At 42.2% G+C, this 26,253-nt stretch overlaps 1 protein-coding gene across 7 annotated transcripts in view; it reads left to right on the top strand.

Moving 5' to 3' along the window:
* auts2a (activator of transcription and developmental regulator AUTS2 a) overlaps window positions 1–25,745 on the top strand; it is a 285,641-nt gene extending 259,896 nt beyond the window's left edge. For 3 of the 7 annotated variants that reach the window (XM_057320672.1, XM_057320671.1, XM_057320677.1), the window contains 13 exons: window positions 14,743–15,280; window positions 16,076–16,347; window positions 16,463–16,701; window positions 17,887–17,931; window positions 19,466–19,561; window positions 19,785–19,856; window positions 20,135–20,164; window positions 20,597–20,668; window positions 20,850–20,991; window positions 21,351–21,422; window positions 22,472–22,555; window positions 22,736–22,997; window positions 23,143–25,745. In XM_057320672.1, coding sequence (XP_057176655.1) covers window positions 14,743–15,280; window positions 16,076–16,347; window positions 16,463–16,701; window positions 17,887–17,931; window positions 19,466–19,561; window positions 19,785–19,856; window positions 20,135–20,164; window positions 20,597–20,668; window positions 20,850–20,991; window positions 21,351–21,422; window positions 22,472–22,555; window positions 22,736–22,997; window positions 23,143–24,340 — 3,122 coding nt within the window. In that variant the 3' untranslated portion in view covers window positions 24,341–25,745. The remainder of the gene's footprint in view (window positions 1–14,742; window positions 15,281–16,075; window positions 16,348–16,462; window positions 16,702–17,886; window positions 17,932–19,465; window positions 19,562–19,784; window positions 19,857–20,134; window positions 20,165–20,596; window positions 20,669–20,849; window positions 20,992–21,350; window positions 21,423–22,471; window positions 22,556–22,735; window positions 22,998–23,142) is intronic. The other 4 variants (XM_057320675.1, XM_057320674.1, XM_057320673.1 and 1 more) reach the window with 4 other exon arrangements.
* The last annotated feature ends 508 nt before the right edge of the window (window positions 25,746–26,253 follow it).

Genomic DNA, 26,253 nt, shown 5'->3' with positions numbered 1-26,253 from the left:
CACATTGTTAATACAAGGCTTTCTGCAATTATATTGTAATCAGTGTTTTCTCTGTAAGCTGCAACTCGAGCGTGGCCACATACTTTTGATGCCGCTCCTACGCAGCCAAAAATCAAATCCTTCCAGAAGGCAAATGCGTAGGTGAAAAAAAAAACGTGTTGGGAATAGCTAGTATTCTCAAGTCAGATTTGAACGAATGGGCAGCGTTTCAAATGGACTCGATCACCTCATCCACTCATTTTTACTTTATCATCAGGTGGATGCAGCTTCTGCGCACTTAAAGTAGATTTGCACATCGAGAACGTCCGATCTCAGTTTGGAGAAAGATCACAGTATCCTCCTCAGATCAGTCTCTTTTTGTCAATACGCTGCGGGTGTCCCGCAAGACCTGACCACAGTAGCACAACAGAGGCAGAGACAACTAAACAGACTACTGTTGGGTAATAATTCCCAGTAATGGAGTCTATTTTCATTCATCATTCAACATCATTTATAATTCAGGAGGAAGCCGTTTTTATATGCAAGCGCTGTTTACGACCCCCGGTCACACAATGAGTGCTGTTGTGTGAGTTCACTCGTGTAATTTAACTTTTAGTAGGTAGTTTGTTGTAAGTGCATAAAAATAGCAGACCACTTCACCAGCCGACCAACCCTCTTCTCCTAAAGTATACAGACCCGACAAGCTCAATCTACTGCATGCGCAAACGTGCCAGCATGTAAATTTGCTCATGACCTGAGAGGACATGACATAGCGAGGCCTTTGTAAAAAACATGTTGGCAAATTGAAAGGGGGAAGGATAGAGAGAATGAAAAAAGAAGGAGGGAGATGAAGTTTGAGGCAGATGAGAAGTGTTAGTGTTAGAAGTGCTGGATGGATGGATGTGGAGAGCACTTGAGATAGCGGAGTGCTCTGTAAGTCTCTCATAAACCTCTAAAGCTTATGGAGGAGAGTGCCTGGTGATAGTTGCGTTCTTGCTTTGGCATGCTTGACCGTCTCAGGCAGCCTTTTTGCATTGTTGATTTCATGCATGATATAAAATAGGGAGTTTTTGCTCTGAAATCTCAATTGTGCAATCATAATAACGTCGAGTAAATCATCACAACGTCTTTCGTGGCGTTTTTCTAATCACTTCTTATCTTTAGTCTGTAATCTCAAGCAGTCTCTCAGGCCATGTATTTGATTCGTCTTGTTTTGCATTGAGTAACCAGTTGGAATGAATGATTTATGAAGTTTCCAGTTTCCTTTCTTTCCCCTCGAGGATCAATGAAATGCCTCTGTATATCTGTCTGTCTATTTTTGGAGTGACTGATTATTTGTTCTTCATCAGCTGAGATAGCCTTCCTCTGCGTCTCGACCCGGGATGGTTTAACATGTCTCTGTGGACTGTGTATCTCTTTTCCTCCTCGTTTGTACAGAGACGATCTGTAATTTATGTCTCTCTGGGTGTGTGTGTGATGAGAGATGGGCTGTAATTCACTGCGCACAGTGTTTGTAGTCTGCGGCGATGTCTCATCCCCTGACACTCAAACACACAGAGGTTAACACACCGTGGGCAACATCCTGATTTACTGCCTTAGGCCTGTAGACAACAGCACCACCCCCCCTCAAACCCTGCTCATTGATGTGTGTGTGTGGTTGTCTTTACTGTAAGCAAAGTTGTATAAGCATATGATTATTGTTTTTCCAGTAGGCTTTTTATAAGTGGCTTTCGGGTGTGTTTCGGAGTGCTGGAAAGGGAGATGGAGACGGCACGTACGAAGGGAACTAGTGATGAATTGAAAGTCAGACACTCGTTTAACACTATCCATCATCTCGGTCCGTCCCGCCTGTAGTCATAACACAGCCACGACTGCACTCCTACACTCTCTCAATCTGGCTCTGGCTCTGTCTCGCTCGTGCTCCCCAGAAGAGGTCATTCCGAGGTTGTTCCCAAACCCCAGAGGTTGAAGGACTAAAGTAAATCCATCCATCTTGGTAGACTGGAGGGAGGTGCACAAGGAGAGGAAGAAAGAGGCCAGGGAGACAAGAGACTTTGTGTAAACACGACTATATCCGACATGCCACAATAAACGCAGGGAGTCTGGAAGCCATCAAGCTAAATGAAAGTCAAGCACAAACGTTTGAATGGGCCGCACTCCAGAGATAAAAGTAGCGCCTATTAAGGTGCACAGGGAAACTGTTAGCATTAGCAACAGTTTCGGACTTCTTTTTATGCCTCTCCATTTTTTTTCAGCCTTGCATTTTAGTGCATGTGCAAGGCTAAAGATTTTTTTAACTGCCGGGGAAACTTCTTGAATGAGATTATTCTTAAGATTACAAGTGCTAATTTGTCTACCGCAGCGTCCATCATGAGCTCAGCCATGTTTACAAAGACAGGCTTTAATTTTCCTCCTCTGTGAATTTGATGGAACAAAAAGGACCTTGAAGTGTTTGTTATGAAGTGTATGTTTGTGGAAAACCAGTCTGTGGTCAGTTGTTTGTATAATTGGCGGTTGTTGTTTTTTGACGATTTTAACAAAGAAAAATGTTGTTTTGAATTTGTTCACAGTGCCTAAAACACATTAAATACTGTGTTAAATTCAGTTTAAGCAAGGAATTAAAATCCCTTTTGTTTGTTTAAACAAACAAAAAAGGTGTTGACACTTAGAGGTTAACTTAAGGCACTTAAAATGTCCCCACATTAACACATAGACTTTAAGTCTCTGAGTGGATGGGGATGAGTCAAGTGAGACGGGATGAAACAGATTTCCCAGCCTCTGTCTATATATGCTCTTTGTAGATCTTGGTACGTAACAACACATTGTGTGCGTGTATGTGTGTGTGCTCTAACTGGCTTTGATGGTGGTCTTGTCGTCTGTGTGTATTACGGTGGTTGACTGAATGAATGAGTGGCAGAAAGTAAAAACAGAAGTGAAAAGACTCCCTGCGGTCTCGACCCTGCCTCACACCTGCGATGACATCACCTCGCAGCTCTGCTTCCCTCTGTTTGGACAAGATGGAAATCGTAGCTCATTTTCTCTCCCTCCAGCTCCCTCTTTCTTCTTTTCCCAGGTCTGTCTATTCATTTTGTCCAATTATGCATATGGCAGTCTGAGGCATCGGTGGTAACTGAGCGATTAGCAGGAAGAGATCAAGTTGAGATGTGTGTTTGTGTGCGTGCTTGAGTATGTTTGTTCAAAAACCTCAAAGATGCAGTAATTAGGTCTCTGGACAGCCAACAGTCTGCTGTAGAAAGATAGAAAGGTGAGTTAATAGAAAGGTTGTGGGATAAATAAAGAGTTATGCAGCGCATTTTCCTGACCACGTCAGATCATCTCACGGCCTGCCCTCGAGGTAGGTCAACGGTTAGTTCGGTCAAAGGTCAAGCTTCTATTTTTGTTGCCATTTCCTAGTGATCTGACACCAATTGAACTGTCTGAAACTTACCATCGCACCCCCCTGTTTACATCTAAAACAAGAAGCCTGTATTTACACACTGGCACATGTGTGTTTCAGTACTTGAGGGTCATCATGCCTGGATGTGCATGTGTAGATAACTGAAATCTCCTCAATCTTTTTCTCAGTACTCCACTGAAATATTGATTAAGATGTCGGCCAGTGTGTTTAACTAATGCAGGATTAGATCTGAGGCTTAAGATGTCAGCCACAGAGTTTGCTCTGCATAACCTTATCATATTGGGAATACATTTGCGTCTTCAACGTTTGGCTGCAGTGAAAGAGGTTGTTTAATTGCCTGTGGGCTTTCTTTCATCGCAGACTGTAAAATGTCTTTTTGGATTCACTTTGGCTTTAAAAGAGATTTGGCTTTTGAAGAAATTCCCTTGTTGTACTATAATCCAAGTCTCCCATTAGCAGTTGGTGGCCATTTCGTGTGTGATCTGAAGTCAGATAGACACAACTGTTAGGACTAAATGAGGAGTAGTACGCAGCTGTGCCGAGTCCAGATGGAAAAGCAGTTCTCCAGCCGAACTGATGGATGTTTTTCTATAGAGGAGCACCAGACTGAAGTAGGGTCAGGCCAGGCTGAAACTGTGACCCATAAAGAGCAAAATAGTTGCCTGTGGGACACCCACGGTGGTAGCAGAAGATAGAAGCTTTGACTGACCACCTTCTGGGTGGGATAACTACCTCTCCGCCACCCCTGTGGTCCCTCGGGGAGATAGCTCCTCACTTAAATGGTAAACACTGAACGCTCAGTTGAAAAAGGGGGGTACAAAAACAAGTTTAGAGGCACAGCTGGTGAACAGACATACTGCGTAGAACTTATATCTAGGAAAAGGAGGCAGTTAATTGCTCCCCAAAGATTCTACGTTTTTCCATTTTTACACACTTTTCAGACGCTCCCTCCATCTATTTGGTCTTCTGCTGACAATCACTCAAAACTGTGCAGAGGTCAAATTAACACCTTTGGCCTTGCGGGCAGGATCAGAAACTCTCTTTGCCTGTCTTTTTGTTTACCGTCACTTATGCTAAATTCCCAGTTGAAATGTTAGTAAAACTGTACAGAAGTATGCGAGATCCCCACTCGACCAATCACGATCATACAGAGCTTACGAAAATCGCAGAATGCATTGCAATAAGGTCTTTCATCTAAGATGGTGGATCTGACTGAAATTTTAAGCAAGTTCATTCAGAAATATTCAATATTTGTGTGTGCTGTGCATTTTTTTTATCCCTATGATTGTATGGCACTGTCACTAGCTGATAAAACAGGGTTTTTTTCAGACACGTGGAAAATATTTCTGATAGACTTTGCAGTCAAAATACATATATTTTCAGCCTCCTATAAATGTGGTGTCATAAACCTATGTAATACAATAAAACCAGCCTGCCAGAAGGCTTTGCTCATTTCAGGACAGATTGTGGTTGCTCCAGAGAATTCTTCACTGGAGGGAAAATCCAGTATGTGCTTTCATATAAATAAGCACTAATGAAGTGTGAAATGTTCCATTTTATCACCGTTGGTTCCATTCACAGAAGATTCCACACCCGGGCGGTGGGTTTCAAAAGCTTTATGAAGAGCTGTCCCATCCGCAGGATTGTCACCATCTGTTCTAGATTATGTTGCTTTGAGACGGCGCTGTTTGATTTGGGTTTTAAATGGCAGTCTGTATCCCTTGCATTAAGTTTTATACAAACAGTGACATCCTAAACCAGACATTTCAGTTTGGAGCTCGCCGCTCGGGCTTAGGGGACATTGGAAAAGCAAACTACCCGCCCCGCTGAGGGCCGCTGCTTAGATTAGATGCAACACAAACATACACACAAATGCATAGTATTCTGACAGGAGACTGTGCTGCCCCTCAGCTTCAAATGTGTGTGTCAATGTGTCTGTCTAAACCCAGGCTTTTTTAAGAGAAAGAGACCCTGCACAGAGCCGGCTTTGTTTCTACAGTAACCCAACCCAAGGCCTCGCAGGTTCTGAGGGGGTACTGGGTTGCCAAACAATTCTCCCACCCACCCGAACTCTGTCATACTGAAGAGCGTGTTGAGAGACTGCTGAGGCAGCTGGCCGTTTTGGCTTCCCTGAACACTTCAAATAAACGAACGAAGACGTTTAGAACACATACACGGAATACGTCACCCGACTTGCGTCACTTATTTGAGGCCCAGATTCCATCGATCGCCACTGCGACACGGGGTGATCCATTGAGTTTGATTTGAAAGGAAGAGCTTGTCATAACAGCAAGAGAGGGGGAAAAGCAGTCTGACCATGAAAACAAGGGAGAAATTCTTAGCTTTGGATTCTCGATTTCTTTGGCAACAGGTTTAGCCAAAGGATTGGTTTACGGCCATGCCCTGGGAAGGCTGAGTTTCCAGGTGGCTTAGACCTAACACCCCTTAGGCATACACACACCATGTGTGTCTTTAATCCCCAACTTACTGAAACATGAGCTTTGGGTAATGAGAGAGCTTTAACAACACTCACACACACACACACACACACACACACACACACACACACACACACACACAGACTCTGTGAGTTGGTAAGTGCCAGTTTTGGTGGGCTGTCGGAGGGCTTATGTTTCCAAAGATCTCGTGAAGGGCAAAACTCTCTCCCTTGTGTCACATACAGTGTGTTGAAACTGTCAGTCATTTATAAATATGTGCACAGAATAGATAAACACTGAACTTTGTAAATGATTAAACACTGTGTTGTCGAAGTTGACAGGTTCTTTTAAATAGTTTTTATTGGTTAGATATTTGCAAGACCCAGTGATGAACATAAAGAGTGACTAATAATAATGCTTTATGGTAAAATATTAAAAAAAATATGGAGATACAAGGTTTTAGAAGGACTGCGGTGATATATTGGTGCCCATATAGATATTGGTCAATATATATATATATATATACAGTATATATAAATTTACAAATAAATCGTACATGTGTCCTATGGTGTGACATAGCAAATTTTAGAAAACAAACTGTTAACCCAAAAACGAACATTCTGTCACCATTTACTCACCCTCAGGTTGTTCCAAACCTGTATAAATTTCTTTGTTTTGCTAAACACAAAGGAAGACATTTGGAAGAATGTCAGTAACCAAACAGATCTCATCCTCCATTGACTCCCAAAGTATTTATTTTCCTTACTATGGCAGTAAAAGGGGGATGAGATCTATTTGGTTACTGACATTCTTCCAAATATCTTCCTTTGTGTTTAGCAAAACAAAGACATTTATACAGGTTTGGAACAACCTGAGGGTGAGTAAATGGTGACAGAATTTTCGTTTTCTAAAATATTTATTATTACATTGTTTTATGTTATTAATATTAATATTTATCATATAAACTAGCATAAGAGAGATTTTTTTCAAAAATTTTGCCGTCACACCAGAGAACAAATTTGTATAGTCTGTCAACTATATTTAAATATTACAGCAAAACTAGACCTGAATATACAGTAGAATAGAGATGTTGGTATTGACTAAAACGTCTGTATCTATCTAGAATTAATAGGTGCTTTGTGTGTGTTTGCACATGCTCGGTGGGATTGTTATTAGTCTCTGTGGATGATGTCAGTCTAACTGCTCGTCAAGTTATTACCTCTCTCCAGTAATGGTTGTTACCCCGCTGGTCTTAAATCACACACACACTGATCTCCACCTCCTTAAACACTATATGGTACAACCCACTGGGTTACGCCACTCAACGCTGGGGCTGAACGGAGCTATATGTGTTATTAAACCACTGCACAGGATAGACGCCACAGGCAGCAGGTAGACCTGCTAGATGGGTAGGTGTGTGTGTGTGTGTGTGCGTGCGTGCGTGCGTGTGTGTGTGTGTGTGTGCGTGCGTACGTGTGTGTGCATATAAATGCAATCTCTAGTGTATTCCTTTAGGCTCATTTGTGATAGTGAGGTTTAAAAAAGTATCAACTGAAGGACACCGGGTGATGGAACGTCTTCTGTTCCTTTTCCGTCACTGACAGCAAACAGGTGTTGTCTTGTAATCCTTTTTTGTAGAATAAGTAGGGTGTACTTGTCAGGAATGGTGTGCTCGCCATCTGCTAGTGTGCGAGGACTTTAAATGCTGTGAATGCAATAGGATCTTGCACAACTGTCTCACTTTTAACATCGGGGCATTTGTTTGACAAACGCTCCTCTATTAAAACCCTTGATGGCTGCGAGGTCACACGAAGCCTCCGAGTTCAAGTTCGGTTCTCAGCGGGTTCACATTTGCATGCCTGCTTTACAAGGTGTAGATATTTACAGCCGAGTTGTCAGCAGTCTGCTTATAGCGTTAGATACGTGATTTTTAAAGAGAAAGAAAGAATATGAAATTACCAGTCAATGGCGGTTACTCGTGCACTGGCAGGCCATTTTCCGATTTGTTAAACTTCCTGTTATAGTTGAAGCATTTTACTTGAGCTGATTTTAAAATATTACTTTACCACCAATAAAGACAAGGAACAAAAATGCAATCCAATTATGTCGTACTGTTGAATGTGTGTCATTCGAGCATCAAGTGTCGAGAAGACAAAGAAAAAAAACTTCAGACAGTGTAACATGCTGTAGTTGTGTCAATGAAATATGCCGTCTGTTTTGACTGACAAAAAGAGTTATGTCTCTTTCCTCGAGCGACTCGATACGTTTACGGATATTGTGTTAACGCCCTTGTGGGCTCTGCATGCGTGTGTGACATTCCCAGTTGCTGTCAGAGGATTCTCCGGTTTCAATGTGTGCACATGATCGGAGTCCTCTGGGATATATAAAGATTTGTTCTCAGAGAGATCAACACTGTTCTCACCATGAAAGAAATCTATCCCTCTGTCAAAGCCAACCAGACACATACACTCACGTGCACTAACTCCTTAGGAACATCAGTAGTTAATGACGTATGTAGATCCATCTGCTGGGCCTTTTCAAAGCCTGAGTGAGATGCCTAGACGGGATTTTCGGGACATTCATATCGATTAGACTGTGTTTGATTTGACTCTAATGATGTATTGAGACGTGATATCCCAGGATGCCACATAGAAACGTGTTCATAACAGACGTGCAAAAAAAGCAACGGAACTACCAACAGCAGGAGCTTGTCAGCTTGAAACGGAGATTGTGAAAAGGCGATGTGTGATGCAGTGAATGAGGTGTGTGTTTGTGAGGCGGTGGGATGGGTAGAATTGTGTGCGTGTTCTCGAGGCTCTTGGGAGCTGTACGTCTGTCACGAGTGCTTAGAAAAACATTCTCTGTATTAATCGTGGTAATTATGGCAGATTGACCATGTTGACAGGGCCAGCAGTTACCACCTTAGACATCTGCAGGAGAGAAGCTTCAGACCGATCAGATTGTGACTTTAAACGTGCGCTCAGTAAACACACAGACACTGGTGCTGTGTCCGCTGTGAATGGCACGTTAGGTTTTTCATTTTGGCGTGTCTGTGTATGTAAGTGGCGCTGGTGGATTTCCTCTTTTAGATTATCGCTGACATGAAGTATCGCGATCACGCGTGATCACTATCAGGCTCTTCTTTTTACAAACCACACACAAAACTAGGTATTTATAGCTGTTTGAATCGCAGCCTGATACTGAACGTGTAATGAAGACCTGCGGGTCAGCAGCCTGTCTGAGTGTATGTTATTTCAACCCAAAGGTTAAGAGGCAGACTGGTCTCTGTGTCATTATCATGATTGATTATGACTGTGAAGCTGACTCGATTAGGGGCCGGGGGGCTTAAATCTCGTCCTGCTTAAGTGTAAATAAATATCGACTTAAAAATATTCGGCTGCTGCTGTAGTTGCAGATATTGATGGAACACTGGTAACCGCGATCTCATAAATCTGTGAGATGGGTTCATGAAATGTGCGAGACACGGTGTTGTGTTTATGAAATGAAATTGAGCAATTTTGGGGGGGGCAGTAATAATTTTTTTTACCACCATCATATAAATATGTAGACATCAATGCCACATACTTGATATTGATTTGATATTGGTTAATATTATTGATACAGAAATAGAATTATAGATGGTTTCAGCGGCAACAACATACATAAACGTTCTGTGGTCAAACTTTGAGTAGTTTTAATTTAATACAATATACACAATAAAATATGAACGTAAATTCATATGAATATAAATGATTTATCAAATAAATTGTTATATTATAACCAAACACAGACCGAAAGAAACCTTCGGGCCAGGCGCGTGCGTCAGATGAAACCGTCTATAAATGTAGGGGCTTTATGTATTATATTATATTTTGATTTGCGCGTTAAACTGGCTTATTTGTTTATTTGTTCAATATCGAAATAATAGTATGGAAATATAATAGATCTGCATACATAGCACATTAACCAAAACGTATAAATAATTCCTTGTCCTTAAGGTAGTTGAAGTAGTTGGGCTTTGAAAGATTTTGTGGATGATGTGTGTTTGAAAGATGAAGTGCTCACAAGTGTAGAGATGTTGAGATTGTGGACTGATGTAGAGGAGTTTGTGTGCACATTGTAGCATCTCCATTAAACTTTGTTTACCTATAAATATTTCAGCACATTTTCCTCTGTTCTTTATAAAAAAGTAAAAGCTGCTTGTAAAAGCTGTGTACTTAAACTTAAAATGGGATTGTACATGATTGGGTTTTGTGTGCGTAATGGACATGTAAATCCCGCTTCAATTAAAAGTAGTTTAAACATCAAGTGTCTTCTGATTGGCTGTATTTGTGTCACTTTGTACAGCTGTTTTGTGTTCACTGGGGCAAATGTAACTTGTTAAGTACAAGAAAATCAGCTTGATTAAGACCACAGACTGTAAAAAAGACTTTTCAGGAGGTGTGAGGCACACCCGACACGGTTAAAGCTTTGGAATATCAGCCTTTTTTCTCTGAGACAGCAGTGTGTGTTTTTGTGCGCGTGTGCGCATGTGTGTGGGTAAAGACTTACTTTTGGTTGCATCACGCACAGCTAATGCTCTTGAATTAGTGTTTTACCGTTGATTAAATCAAGCTCTGTTCTTGTAAGTGGACCCATTAACAAGTTTATTTTATTGCCCGATTTCTTTTGCTTCCAAACACCTGTTCCAAACGGCTCGCACAGGTGGTGCAACTGTAGTCTGAATATGTCACCTTTTCAGTTCAACCACTTGTCGCTTCATGACAATCTCCAGTTAAGGATTTTTAAACATGCATATTTGCGACACTTTTATGTATCATCAAGACAATACAAATAGCCCACTACAGTTGCTAATCTATGTTGTCGCATGAGAAACATGAGGTTAACCAAAGCTTGTTTATAATGCTGCTGCATTGTTTTTATGTCGTAGCTTCAGCAACTGTGGCCAGAAACCTCCCATAAGGCACTTGAATCTTTTTTCTGTGGACCTCTCATCGTCTTTTCCGCTCCGACTGATCACAAATAGCCACGTCAAAAACTCTTCTAGCATGCTAACGTCTCGGCTCAGTCAACCTGACAGTACAAGGCCGTCAGGTGGGGAAGACGTGCAGGGCTGTCAGTTACAGTGAAAAGAAGAGTTTAACACAGGCCTGAGGGCTTTGAAGGGAAGTCCCAATAACCTCAGACCTCATCTCAAGCTGACAGGAGAGTGAGGGGCTAGACATGTTTTAGGAAGAAGGGGTATGGAAGTGTCAGGATGCCCAAAGACCAGTGTAACATCGTGACTGGCAATTATAAGAAGGATCAAATATCGGCACATACCACACAAGAAACCCAGTATAAGAAAACGGTTAAGATGAACTAGTTGGCCTCACTAATTTGGTTGCTTTTGTTACTACTTAAAACATTTTACTTAGAGTTCCATAGGGATTCATTATTTCATTTGAACAGCTTGTCACAGTGAAAAATTTTCACTCATTCTTGAATGGGTCTTAAGCGTGTCTGTGTAAAGTTACACTCGGATCCAATTTTAAGTCTCCCCTGATAGCAGTGACAGCACAAATGCTGTGATGAGCACACAGACGTTTCTCAAGTCAGCACATCGGCACTATGAAAGTCACACCCATCTCTCTTTATTGCAGTCATTGTATTCTTCCCTGTACCTCAGTTATTTTTGAATGTAATAGATACTTTTAAGGATTGTAAGTATTGCATTGTTATAGCTCCTAGATACAACCCACTTAAATTCGTATGCTTTGAATCGATCAGTCTTGTCATCTTTTGTTTGTATCTGAATTTGAATTGAGACCATTAGAGATAAACGGTACTCTGTGTATTGATATAGAGTGTTTTAACATGAGGTGTTTTGTTATAGATCTGGGTTCAGTTGGATGTGTAAAAGCTTTTTTTTCTGTGTGAAAGCAGACCCGCATATTTAAACTTCAAAAACACATCACATAAATCATTGTCTTTTATATACTCCTATAGTAAATTTATAGTTGTTTTGGATCACGCCAGTAAAACCCAGACTGGGTTGCGTTTTCATCATTGTTGTATCATGGCCATATCTGTGAGTTTGGGCCAGTGTTTGGCATTTAGTGGTTATTTAACGGGATTAGTGTGATTGATTTGAGTAAGTGGTGTGGTTTCATGCCAGGTAGCCATTTTTATGCTTCAGCCAAGAAACAATATTTCCCCATGTTTTACTCGCCCTCAAGGCATCCTAACTGACTATGACTTTCTTCTTGAAGAATATTGCAGTCGGAGTTATAATACCACGCATCATTTTTCTTCCAAGCGGTAGAATGGGAGGCAATTTTTTGATGCATCCATCAAAGAACTGCTCGACACGGCTCTTAACAAAGGTCTTCGGAAGAGAATCGATGCGTTTGTTTAAGAGAAATATCCATATTGACAACACTATTAACGATAATGTCTAACTTCCGTTATCCCTCGGCTGCGCGTGAACCAGAGGCTTGTTTTTCCGGTAAATGACGGTGACGAAAGCTCACACATAGAGGAGACAGTATCCTATTGGACCAAAACGAAAAATGCCGCGTTTGTCACCAGAACATACGACATGCCTGCATCATGTGCCAGAAAAACAAGCCTCTGGCCGTGTCGAGCAGTTCTCTGATCGATGGATGCACTTTTTGGAGCTTCAAAAAATTGCCTCCCATTTACCTCCATTCTACCTCTTGGAAGTAAAGGGATACGTGGTATTATAACTCCGACTGCATTATTCTTCAAGAAGAAAGTCATATTCAGTCAGGATGCCTTGAGGGTGAGTAAAACATGGGGAAATTTTGTTTCTTGGCTGAAGTATCCCTTTAATAAGAATTTTTTCTGAAGTTTGTATATCTGTCTTTCTCAGTCTCTCTCTGTGGTTTGTCCCGGTTGAGCAGCTGAGGTTCTTAACACGCTGTATTCCTTACGAGCGACCTCGCCTCAGGATAATGAGCTGTGTTTTGCTGTCCGCCGAGACCTCACCCAAGCACACTGCTCTGGGAGCCTCGTAGACCCTAATCCCGCTCAAACACACACACAAACACAGTGTGATCAGATGCGATCTTTGCAAAGTACGCCTCCCAGTCTGCTCTACCGTCTTAATAAACATCCTCCTCCCCGGCTGCCGTTCGGAATAAAAATCTTCTCTCTCTTCGCTCTTTTTTCGCTAGGCGAGAACTCTGCTTTTATTTGTTTCCGGGGATCAAGGAGACTTGACAAATTAACTCCCTGGGGAGGAGAAACACACTTCTCCTCCGCTCCCTTCCCGGCCCTGGAGTCTTCATTACGGGAAGAATAAGCAGTGTTTTCACTCGCCGACTCGTTTTTTTTTTGGCATGTTAGTGCATTGAGAGAACGGCTCAGGGGAGTAACAGCAGAGATCTCTGCGGTTCTGCCTTTTAGAAGGGCTTTGGATGTTTTCCATCAAGAGTCTCTACAGGAAGGAGAGAGACGGACACCCACGCTTTTGTGTGTTTGTCTAGTAAAGAGAGCATGTCTGTCCTTACAAGCCAAGTCAGTAGGTGACAGAGCGCTGGAGCTATGTAATCTGAAGGGAACTCATTTATAAAAGCCCTCATTCTGACACAAACAAGTGTGAAAGGCTTCTCTCCGAGTGCTGTCAGCCTTCTCGGCCTTAAATCCAGTTATTCAGGCTGGATAAAGGGTGACTTATTGCACCGTTTGGACGGCTTGCTTTTGAGCTAAGAGGCTGAAATGCCCTTGTTTGTTAAAGTGTGTGCTTAGAGCGCCTGAGTCAGGGTACCGTGACCTTTCGGGGGTCAGATGGGGTTGCCTATTTCTCTCACTTTAATAGAGATATCTTTCGGTCTGCTGAACACGACATGGATCTCCGTTTTTATTCTGTGAGCATGCATTTTGTTTGTTCTTTTGAGTGCATGCGCGCGCATATATATGAGTGTTTGCGCACACGAATGGCAGATGTTTCACACAAACCCGTTCCCCAGGGGAGCCTTGTACTCCCATCTTAGTGATCTTCATCTGCCAGGGTGCACGACCTTATGACATCACACACTGCAGCGATTGCAGTAACTCTCAGCTGCACACCAGGACCTTGTGGAGACTTTTAGTTAGACCCCATGGGGAACTGTATTGGGAGGCCCCCAGGCTCAAATGAGGGAGCAGTCCTTGGTGATTCTGTTCCAGCAGGATCCCCAAATCCTGTGGGATTCAGGCTCAATCAACAGCCCTCGCTGGGGGCGATGCACAGGGTGGGTGGGAATGGAGGGATAAGAGAGATGGTTGTTTCCCTCAGAGATGAAATGGAGTTAATGAGAGTTATATATGCAGTGTGATTCTCCCATGAGCCTTTGGTCCCGGAGCATATACACTGAATCTCTTTCTTTAACGTACTTGTTTTACATGCACCATAACACACAGATAGCTACTAAAAATAAACTAAATCTGTTGGTTTTTCAATGCAAATCAATAAACCGACAAACCAATAAAGTTTTCTCTGAATGGCGTTGACATGCAAAGTGAAATCAGGGTGCCAGGCAAAAATGTAGGCGTGGTAATCAGGTTTTGTTTAAACCGTTTGCAACCCTTTCTTTGATAAAATAACAGAGTTAAAAGCATTTACATTACATTACATGTGAGTGGGGCTTTTTCGCACCTGAAATGTAAATAAGCTTTTATAGGTGTACAACGCTTTCCTGTCTTCAGTTCTAGTCTGTAGTTTAGTTTATTTAGTGGTTAATCCTGTTAATCCTGCTCATTACATAGGGCAACATTAAAGAACTGTACTGGAAATGATTCTTGGGAACATCTGCCTTGCAGTTTCAAGAGTTTTTTTTCTTTCATTTTTCCCTAAACGATTCATGTAGTTATTTACGTTATGTGTGCAATTTCTAAAAAAAACTCTCTGTCTTGTCTCTCCAGTTCCAGATTTTAGAGTTGACACGCTCTCCACCAATGCCAGCCAGGAGCTGCGAGGCCTGGGCATTCCCAAGGTGTCTGGCCTAGAGCGCAGCCAGGAGAAGAGCCAAGAGACCTCCCAGGATCTCCCTTCGGCCACTCCCTCACCGGTGCCCACCTCCCGTCCCAAACCTCCCCTCCCCGCCCCTCTTCACCTTCAGCCGCCCTCATCCAACGGGCCGTTACCCTTGCCCAGGAGCCCAGCCCAAACACAGCATCCTTGCCCGGAGCGCCTGCTTAGACCCCCAACGCCCCCTACCACCCTGCTTCTCGCCCAGAGCAAGGAGACCTCTCAGGCAGCCCCTCCCCAGCCTCAACACCCACTCGATCCACCATCTCACCCGCGGCCACCCCCTACCCCAGGCATCTATCACCACCCTCCATCACCAGCGCTACCAGCTCAGCAGAACCCCACTCAACTTCTGCAGCACAGACCACCCTCGAGGTGCCACCCGCGCCCGGTTTCAACCTACAACGGCAACATAAACCTGAACGGCCTGAGGTGAGCGCTACTTTTTCAGAGCCTCAACTCTTAAATACTGAGGCAGAACAGCGTGATTTCTGTATTAGAATGTAAATGCATCAATACTCAAGTAAGCGTCAGGCATAAATCCCTGTGTGTATGTGTGTTTGTGATGACTGCAGTGCAGAGAGAACCCCAGCTGAGAGATTAGACGGTTTGATTCGTTGTCCTTCCCACGTTGATGCTGTTGCGGCGTAGCTGCCGGCAGCCTGTAGATAACATTTCCTCCGCTCGACTCGACACCCCTGTATCCCACAGAGAAGCAGACCCCCCGCCCGCCCACCTTCCCTCCTCTGCCAACCTTTATATTTATGTAGTCCACCCAGAACAGTATCTCGCCAATGTACTGCTGACGATAATTATTCTTTGTGTGTGTGTTTAGCTTTTAATATGAATTTAATTAGCATTTAAATGATTGCTTAGCCTGTAAATGAGCTCTTTGTTAGACTCGTGTGACTCTGATAAATGCTTTTGCGTGAGCGGGGCTAGGAAATCCCTCCAGGAATAACACATTCTTCTGCACCGTACACACATTTTCCATGTTCCTGAAACGGGATACTCAATTTTACCAAATGTATAGTAGAAACTGCGGTTAATGCAGTTTAGTGAACAAAGGGGTTTTGTGATTGCTGTTTGGCCAGGAGGTCGTCCAAGAATCTGAAGGAAACGTATTGTATTTTTTTGGTGTCATACCAACCTACACTTTTTTGCACTTCGGTTCACTCTCTCTCACTCTCTCTCACTCTCACTCTCTCTCTCTCTCTCTCTTCACAGCAGTAGTAGAAGCAGCACTCCAGGAAAGCCCCGTGGGCCCTCTCCAGCCCCTCATCTGCACCATCACCAACCTGCCCCCAACGGGGCGGTAGCCTCTTGCCCCCTGCCGGCGAACCCCACGGCCCCACACACCTTCCCCCCCACCCTGCCGTCCTCCACTCTTCCTCATCACACCAATATGTTTGCGTCGCCCGCTGCTCTGCCTCCACCTCCTCCTCTCACCTCAAACGCTCTGCCGGTCCCCGGACACCCAGCTGGCAGTCCCTATTCAGGTACCGTTCTGGAAGATATCACCTAAGTTAAAAAACAAGTGCCAAATGCATGAATATAATGTAAATGTATGTAAATCATGTAAAATATGTCAAAACTTTCTCCCTCTTCTTCCAGAACAAGATCTTCTCCGTCAGGAACTGAACACCCGTTTCCTGGCGTCTCAGAGTGCTGACCGTGGGGCATCGCTGGGTCCACCCCCATACCTTCGGACCGAGTTCCACCAGCACCAACACCAGCATCAACATCAGCACCAGCACACACACCAACACACACACCAGCACACCTTCACCCCCTTTCCCCACGCCATCATGCCCACGCCGGCACCGCCCATGGTGCGTACCCCAGCAAGAAATGTGAGGATAAGTGTAACACAACTCTAAAAAAAACTGAATGTGATGATGGATAACTGTATGAATTTGTGGTTGAATGCTTATGGATATGAATACATGAATGTGTGGATATAATAAGGATGGGTTTAACTGCTGTGTATATTTGTTTTTTTAACCCAAGAAAACTTTCAATATGAACTGAAATATGAATTTCTCTGATACAGCCATTATACAAGCCTTCCTGAGTAGACAAACCAGTTGTTTATCGATTCTGAAAATGCACTGTTAGGCCCATCCTTAGTATATAAGGTATTATTTCTCCATGTTGTACTGCTTTATGATTTATAAGCGTGTACAGTTTATTGGTTCAGTAAACATGGGAAGCCATGGCAGTGGCTCTCTCAATCGTAACCATGTGTTTCTCTCTCGCCACATTGTGGCTTCTCTTTCAAAAACTCTCCCCGCTGTTTTTCTCTGGCATGCTTCTCCACCCTCTGTTCTCTGCCCCGATTTTACAATTGGCAACGCGAGCCGGGGATCCGTTTCTGGTCCAGCCAAGCCTCGAGAACTTAATACTAGTTTATTCATTCCTAGTTTAATGACATCATTTACTTTGATGCAGTTTTGACCGAGGGCTTTCGGTTGGCAGGCAGTGGAGCTGATTAGCGAGTTTCGGACGCAGCTCTACGGTAACCGCAGTGCCCGCGCCGGGCCGGCGGAGGCTTAAGAACTGCTTTTGAATCATGCCAGACTCAAAGGCCTTGGAGAGCCGTGCTGTGTTAACTAATGAGGGTATAAAACCAGCTTGAGAGAAACATTGTTTGCTCACGAGTGGGAAACATTCTCTCTGGATACAGATTAGACCACTCAACTTGTTAAATGACTCTTTTTTTGGGGGCTATTTTTAGACAGATGGCCTCCGCTTGACCACAAGTGCTGAGTAGTACACTTTAACAAGAGGGAAGGTCTTGTCGACGGTTATCTAAGCAGTACGTAAATTGCAAAATGAGAGCGTGGAAAGAGCCAGAAGCATTTTCAGAGCTAGCATTCATTCATCGGGGGGGAGAACAGTTTGCTGCCAGCCAAACACATTAAAGCTTTTGATATTTGTTTGGAGCCTCATGACTCCTCGAGATGTTTGTCAGGAGTTAATTGTGTTGGCCTGAAGGACTCGTGTGTTCTAAACTCTGTCCCTCCTTTCCTTCACAGTTTGATAAATACCCCACTAAAGTTGACCCCTTCTACAGACACAGCGTGAGTTTATGTCTCTTATGCTCTCATATGTTTTAGTGCCGATTTATGTTGTTATGTTTCAAATATAGACTGGAAACAATGATTTTCTTAATAATCAGTTTAGTTGTTTTCTAGTACAAATATATTTTAAAAAAAGATACTATAATTTGACAAGGAAAGGGAGGCAAGATATTTTGTCTTGTTTTATCAAAGGAAATGTAGGAATTAAGTAAGTTAATGTTTAAAACAAACAAAAAAAAGAGTAAGACAATTAAATTTGGATTAGGTACTAAGAGTACCTATGAAAACTCTGTCATTATTTACTCACCCTCTTGTCATTTTAAACATGTATGACTTTCTTTTTACTTCTGCAGAACACAAAAGAAGATGTTTTAAAGAATGTTGGTAACTGGACAATGGCGGTACCCATTGACTTGCATTGGTTTTGTGTCTATACAATAGAACTGCCATTGTTCGGTTACCAACATTCTTCAAAATATCTTCTTTTGTGTTCTGCAGAATAAAGTCATACATGTTTGAAATGACAAGAGGGTGAGTAAATGATGACAGCATTTTCATTTTTTGGGTGAACTTTCCCTTTAAGAGAAGGGTAAAACTAAATTCAAGTTTATTTTTCTTACCTCATTGGCTTGTTGGCTTGTTTAAAATGATAAGATTACTTATTTCTTATATTTTCTTTAGATTTTTAGAACTAGAAATCAAGACAAAAATGCTTAGTAAGAAATTCATTTTTTTCTCTTCCCATCATGTCATTTCATCCTGCTATCATGCATACAGTCAGGCCATAAGGTGTATATTTAGCATTTACTGTATATAGTCATGAAAAGGCTTCTTTCAAACCGTCTTCCTGTGCATCAGGTAAATGCAGCCTTCATTTATATGATCTCTGCCATTCAATTACCAAGTCGCCATTTGGCAATGATTCATTGGCGTCACTCACCCGTGCACACGCAGGCTCTGTAGTAATTACATGTATTATGCAGTGTGTCCTCATAATAACAGTCATTGCTGTCAGAGCAGGTTTACAGTGACCCCTGTTGTAAATTCATCTCGCTGGCAATCTTTGTTGAATGTAACAACAGCCGCGGGTCACGAAAGGTTTAATAATAATATGCTGCAAGAACAGATCCTTTGTAGTCTCATTCTTTTCATTTATTCATTCGTAAACAGAGATTTTGTTACCAAAGCACTGGTCTCTATAGCACTGAGCATACTCTGTTGTGTCTTGTCAACCATCATTTAAACATCATATTTTGATTTGATTGTGATATTTCGTTATCACGTTAAATGCCAGCAAATGTTTTTTTATACAGGGACCTTAAATGCTCTCAAGGTATAACACCGCAAAATCGCTAGTGTTAAAAAGGGTCAAATGAGCTCTCACAGTGTTTATATAATCCACACTTTGAGAGTGTGGATTATATATACACTGTGAGTGTTAATTTGACCTTTTTAACACTAGCGATTTTACTGATACACCTGACAGGATCACACGGGAAGCTCTCGGTGTAACAGTGTTTCTTTCTTTTCTCAGCTGTTCCACTCTTACCCCCCTGCTGTGACCGGCATTCCCCCCGTCATCCCACCGACAGGACCCTTCGGATCTCTGCAGGGAGCGTTTCAGCCCAAGGTATCACAATGTCCAGACTACACCCAGGACTAAACTTCTAAACATAATCCGACACATGCGGAATGAATGTGGCTGAATATACACAAATCACAGGTCTCTCTGTGTTTTGTAACACCTAGAATCTGAGAGTTAAAATGTTATTTTTATAAATGTTGCGTCGTGATTGGATGAAAATGTTGCTTACGTTCTCGCTCTGAAAGATGTGTTTGTTTGCACTCGACAGACCTCAAACCCTCTAGACGTGGCAGCCAGATCCGGAGCTGTCCCACACACACTTCTTCAGAAAGACCCTCGGGTACGCACGCCACCCCAAACACACACACACACACGCTATTGCAGAATTGCAGTTCATGGTAATGTTTTGGTAGTGCTTGCTCACATTGGTATGCAGGCAGGGATAGATAGGGACTACTCAGAATTCTGTCCTAATTATTTCCTGAAATGCTTCATTAGAAAGGGAAATTTTAACATTTTAATTCGGTCAGTGTTGAAGTGATGCTCGGATGCTAATTAAAAGTCCTGAGTGACAGCTTTGTGTCCCTAATCTCTCTCTCTCTCTCTCGTTCTCTCTAGCTGACGGATCCGTTCCGGCCGGTTCTCAGGGTAAGAGTGCTTTATCAGTTATTCAGTTTGTTTCCCCACAGGAAATGGAGGAAAAGCTCATTACAGTTTAATTTCACCTTACGCTGAGCACCTGCCTTCCGCTTCACAGTGTCTTTAATTAGCTGTGCACTGGGACTCGACGCTCTCATCGCAGAACCTATAGGAGACACTATATGACAACCTTATCACGAAATGCACTTCATAATGACATTCTGCTTAATTCATTTGTAGCCGTGCATAAAAAAGGGAAGAAAGCCAAGCGAACATTTAAAGTTTATCTATTTTTGATTGTTCTGCGGTAACACAATCACCAAAAAATACTAAATGGAAATAATCTAAGCAAATGTAAAGAATATAATTTTGAGTGTGTTTAATCTATATCAAAAGCATAAGTTGTGTCTAAACAAAATTGTTTTGTCTTTGTGTCCTCAGAAACCAGGAAAGTGGTGTGCTATGCATGTCCATATAGCCTGGCAAATTTACCACCACCAACAGAAAGTAAAGGTGAGATTAGTGTGCATGACCTGCTGACACAATTACTGCGCCTGTCAATCAATATGCAAAGAAACAGTCACATCTGTTGTTGTTCTGTCTGTGTTGAGATTGATCTGCAGAATGAATTGAGCCGAGCAGAACTTTGTTTATGAGATGGGTATCACATTTGTTTTTTATTCTTCTTCTCCAGCAGCAGATGCACATCGACCCACACAAGCTGGACTTTGGCTTCAAACCTGAGTTCTTAAGTCGACCCCCAGGTCCCACCTTCTTTGGAGCGATCCATCACCCTCATGATCTCGCCCGACCTGCAACACTTTTTTCAGCAGCAGGTGGGTGAATGACCAACGTCTCAGCAGTGTTGTTTTAACTCATTTATTTAATAGTGTCCTATTTATTTATTTATTTATTGTGCAGAACACAAAAGAAGATATTTTGAAAATTGTTGTTACTGGACCCCATTTACTTGCATTGGTTTTGAGTCCATACAATACATAAGTAAATAAGGGTCCAGTGCTGTTCTGTTACCAACTTTGTTCAGAATATCTTCTTTTGTGTTCTGCGGAAGAAAGAAAGTCATAAAGGTTTGAAATGACAAGAGGGTGAGTAAATGATGACAGAATTTTATTTTTGGGTGACAGAAGACAAATCAGTGTTCTTACTGTTTGGTGGGGGGTTTTTTTCAATTCAGGTCCCACGCCTACACCATTTGGGCACCCTACCCACCATCCTGGCAACTTTCTCACCCCAGGACCCCACTTAGGTAAGAATGGGTGCACTTTCTCACTTCTCCACTAGATGTCACTGGCCAGTCAACTTTTTGATGGAAAAGGGTGTATTCAGTTTTGCTCTATAATTGGACACTTATTAACTCTTTCCCTGCCATACACTGAATTTTCTGGGATTTATGAGAAAATGCTTCTCTGCCAAACACAGAATTTACCAGTTATCTGTGTTTTCACTGTTGTACAGCAGGTGGTGCTGTTACACATTTTCTAACCACAGTATCTCTGAATCTAAAAAACGGTAAATATTTGATCCGTTTTTTATTTATCATTCTGAATCTGATATGTGCGGAGTCTATCTATCATTAGAATGCTAACCATCTCTAATGGTGTTTAATCAAAATGTTGCATTTCTGACAAAACCTACCCACATTTAAGAGGTGACAAAAAAACAATGAAGATGGAAGAAAAAGGTTTTTTTGTTTGTGTTTTTTTAAACCAGAGACTCTGTTCTTTTATTTGGTATATTGTTTGTCCATATATTCATTAAAGAAAATGTACTGGGAGCCATCAAATATTAGTGAAAATGATAAAAAAATTTTTGTTGTTGTTTGTTTTTTTTTTTTTATTTTTGTGGGGAAAAGAGTTCAAATTTAAAAATTCAGTTTATTATCACATATAATTCAATAATACTATAATTATAGGTAACACTTTACAATTAGGTGCTATTTATTAACAATTAGTTAATGCATTAGCTAACATGAAGACATTCATGTTACATGAAAACAGCATTTAATATTAGTTCATGTTCATTTCAGCATTTTCTAATACATTATTAAAATCAAACGTTGTCACTGTTAACATTAGTTAATGTACCATGAACTAACATGAATAACCGTATCGACATGAACTAACATTGACAAGGATTAATAAATGCTGAATTGTTCATTGTTAGCTAATGTTGGCTAATGCATTTACTAATGTTAACAAATAGCTACCTAACTATAATCCGAGCAGGCAGTTATTTATTGGTGATTTACATAGTTCATTCACTGATTCTTGGTTCCTGTTGGTGTTTTATCGACAGAGCCCTTCAGCAGACCGTCTTCATTCGGAGGTCTGGGATCATTAAACTCTGCAGCCTTCGGTGGGCTGGGAAACCCAGCACTCAGTGAGTGTCAACTATTTAAACCAGCAACTTAAAATGTGTCTAAGATCAGTCAGTCAAAAATATAACATTCTAATTACGGGTTAAATAAATATTACAGCAATGACACCTCTGGTGAAATATACAAAGTAGGAATCTGTCCGTGCATTAACATTTCATGTGAAAATCATTTTTTTCTTTCAGCACCAAACTCAGTGTTTGGCCACAAAGACACACCTGGCGTACAGCAGCACTTCAGCGGACCCCACGAGCCGTGGAACAGACTCCACCGCACCCCGCCTTCCTTCCCCACCCCACCTCCTTGGCTCAAACCTGGAGACCCTGAACGCAGCACATCGGTCAACTCCCATGAAAGAGAGAGAGACCGAGAAAGAGAGAGAGACAGGGAGAGAGAACGGGACTTGGACAAAAGGGATTCCTCAGTCAGCAAGGACGATAAAGAGCGGTGTGTAGATCTCTGAATGATATTAAAAAGCATCATAATAGTGACTAATATGTTGAATTTTGATAGCGATGTTGTTTTGCCCTTAAACATTACAATAAATAAAAGAATGTAAAAGTCATTTTGATTGTTTTATGGCTGTCGTTAGGGAACCCACGGAGAAGAGACACCAGAATCACCCATCGCCCATTCCTGTTAATCCCCTCAATCTGTTGGGACATTCCCGATCGGCTGAACCCAACAGGAACCACATCCAGTCCAGCGAGCCCCGGGACAAGGACAAGCCCAAAGAGCGTGAGCGAGAACGCGAGCACTCAGACTGGAAAGACTCAGACGAGCACAAAACAAAGGAGAATCACCACACTGACAAGGACACGTCTGTCATCCACGATGGACGGGTTTCAGAGGACAAGCCGGCCAATCGGGTGACAGCGCCACCCTACATGCGGCCCGCTGGCTTAGACAGAGTGAACGGCGGCTTGAATCGAGACATTTTGGAGAAGAAGGGTGAGATCACATATGAGAAGAAAAACAGTGAGGTTAAAGTGAAAGAGGAGAGGAAGGAGGAGCAGGACGGTCCTAGGGAAAGAACCCCGGAACAAAGATCTACACCTCAGGCACCTCCTGCCACCGCACTCCACCCACCCTGTTCCATGCCGATGCCCATGGGCATGGCCAGCATGCATCCCATAAACAGCATCAGTAGCCTGGAGAGAACTCGTATGGTGGCCCCTTTCATGGGAATCAGTCCCATCCCAGGCGCAGAGAGATTCCCCTACCCCGCCTTTCATTGGGATCCCATGAGGGATCCTTACCGTGGACTCGACCTCCACCGGAGAGATCCGTTAGCTCGGGAACTGTTGCTGAGAAACGACTCTCTGCACCGGTTGGCAGCACCCCGGCTTTATGAAGCGGAACGTTCGTACCGGGACCGCGAGCCGCATGACTTTAACCGTGACCATCCTCATGGACTTATTTTAGAACAGAGACGAGAACAAGAGAGGGCGCACCTTGAGGAGAGGGAGCGCCTGCACTTGCTCAGAGAGGATTTCGAACAAGGCCGTCTACATGCAATGCATCACCCCGCACTGGACGGGCACTTCCCTCACCCGGGTCTCATGGGCCCCGGACTACCCAGCATGCACTACCCTCGCGTCAGCCCCTCCGCCGCTGCTCAGAACGGAATCCTAAACAAAACCCCTCCCACCGCTTCACTTAGCGCGCCGCCCCCTCTTATCCCGTCACTCGGAGCGCGATCCGCTTCTCCCAGACGGACTACTCCGCTCGGCACTGACATCAGAGACAGACCCCCTTCGCGCACACACAAAGATATCGAGGCACGATGAGGATGGACAAAACACACATGCCCTTTATTTGTGTATGATGGACAATGGAACTCAAAGCACTTGATACTGGACTGAGGCTGTATCATATCTGTGTATAAATTGTGTGTTTTGTGTGGTTTTTTGTTTTGTACAAACCATAAAAGACTGAGCAGAAATTACGATTTTTCATTATCTTTTATCCGGTTTGCTCCTACATTGGTGTGTATTCTTAAACATGTACAGTACACCGATCTCGAGCAAGTGGACAAGATCTTCAACTACGGAAACCCAAACTAAAATGATTTTGGAATGTACAGGTACCTCAATACGTCACAAAAAGGCAAAACTTGTAGATATGTGCATAGTCTTGTGTGTTTCTCTCCTTAAGGAAAAAAACAAGGTACAAATATGCAAATGGGTGTTATGAAAGCTTTACTTTGACTAGCTGTACATAATGAGCAGTGATGAACCGGAGAGCGCACATTTTCACAGACTGGTTTGAGTTTAATGCTGCATATTAATGGTTTTGAAGGATCATATTGTCCAAGAGACCGCATCCCATCTTTCAACTATGCAACTCATGCGTGAGCTCTCTATATTTCACTCTTTCTGTCTTTCTCTGTCCTGGAGGACAACCATTCTCCGCTAACCCCTCCCACTTTCCTGATTCACTCTCTGTGTATACTGTTAAAGCAACAGTACATGCTTAAACGTTAACATGACTGAGATTGATTTTAGTCAAGGCTTTCAATGGTGATCGTTACTCAAAAATAGAGTTAAACTGACAGATTCCCGAAATCTTGATACGTTTGTTCTTTAAGCTAAAAAAATCTGTGTCGACAATCTTTACAAATACGCCAATGTTTCCACACATACAGTAAAGTATAAATACTGTTTGCTTAAAAATTCAATCTTACATCTAGAGACTGTGCAGACATGGCAAAATCCCATCATGACCCCATGATGTCGCGATACAAGAGTGTGATGTTTCGAGTAAGGAAAGCTGGACAATTCCCTATCGGTCTAATTGTGTATTAAAGTGTTATGTATCTATGAATTGAACAAGCAAGTTGTAAGCTATGGACAGTTTGTTTTTAATGAGCAGAGATCTATTTTAGTAGTCCATGGGAGGGTTAGTCGTGCGCTTTTAAACTCTGTGAAATTCAGATGTTGTGCAGTGTTTTTTCTTTTGATTTTCTCTTTGGTTTTCTTAAAATCAAACATTAAAATGTCCACTGAAGCAGTAGTGGGTAGTCAATACGTATTGCAAAGAGATTGTAAGGAACTTTTTTGCTGTTTATCATGTACGTAAAAAAATGAAGTCCTTTCTAGATCATGTAAAAAAAAAGGGTGAGGCGACTCAGCATGCTCCTCAGTTAAACTTGTGTTATGTAAATTGTGCCATGTTATTAAAAAATGTGAACTAACATTGTCAAAGTTTCTCATTCTTGTCATTTAATGAAGGGGTATGTGAAATAATGTCCCCAAATTGAGCAGGTTCTGCTTGCAAATTGATAAGATTTGATACTCAACCCTATATAATGTACATACTGTAACTGGTTTCAGTCATAGTTTTGCATCATCATCATTTTTTCACCCTCTAGAGCCCAGATGTTGTTTCTAAGTGAAGGAACTTAGATTTTTCCCATTTCCCACTTGGAAACATCATCGAATTTAATGGCTAAATTTCATATACTTAAATGTAAATTAACAGGTCGAAAACCATGCTTTTAGTGTTTAAAGAAATCATAGTATTTTAAAGTAATCTCATCCTTCATAACCCAGAAAGTGTTCTATTTCTCCTGTTTTTATTCAAGTATATCATTCAAGAAGGAACTAAAAAGATTGTCATTTTTTCTGAATAGGTTGAAAAGTCAGAGCTCTGACTACTAAGAAAGTATAACAAGTTGGAGGTGGTAAAAAGTTTTAAGTAA

The sequence above is a fragment of the Triplophysa rosa genome, linkage group LG22 (assembly GCF_024868665.1).
Source record: "Triplophysa rosa linkage group LG22, Trosa_1v2, whole genome shotgun sequence".
NCBI classification, from domain to species: domain Eukaryota; kingdom Metazoa; phylum Chordata; class Actinopteri; order Cypriniformes; family Nemacheilidae; genus Triplophysa; species Triplophysa rosa.
The sequence above is the reverse complement of the archived record's forward strand: the minus strand, read 5'-3'. Positions and strand labels throughout refer to the sequence as shown.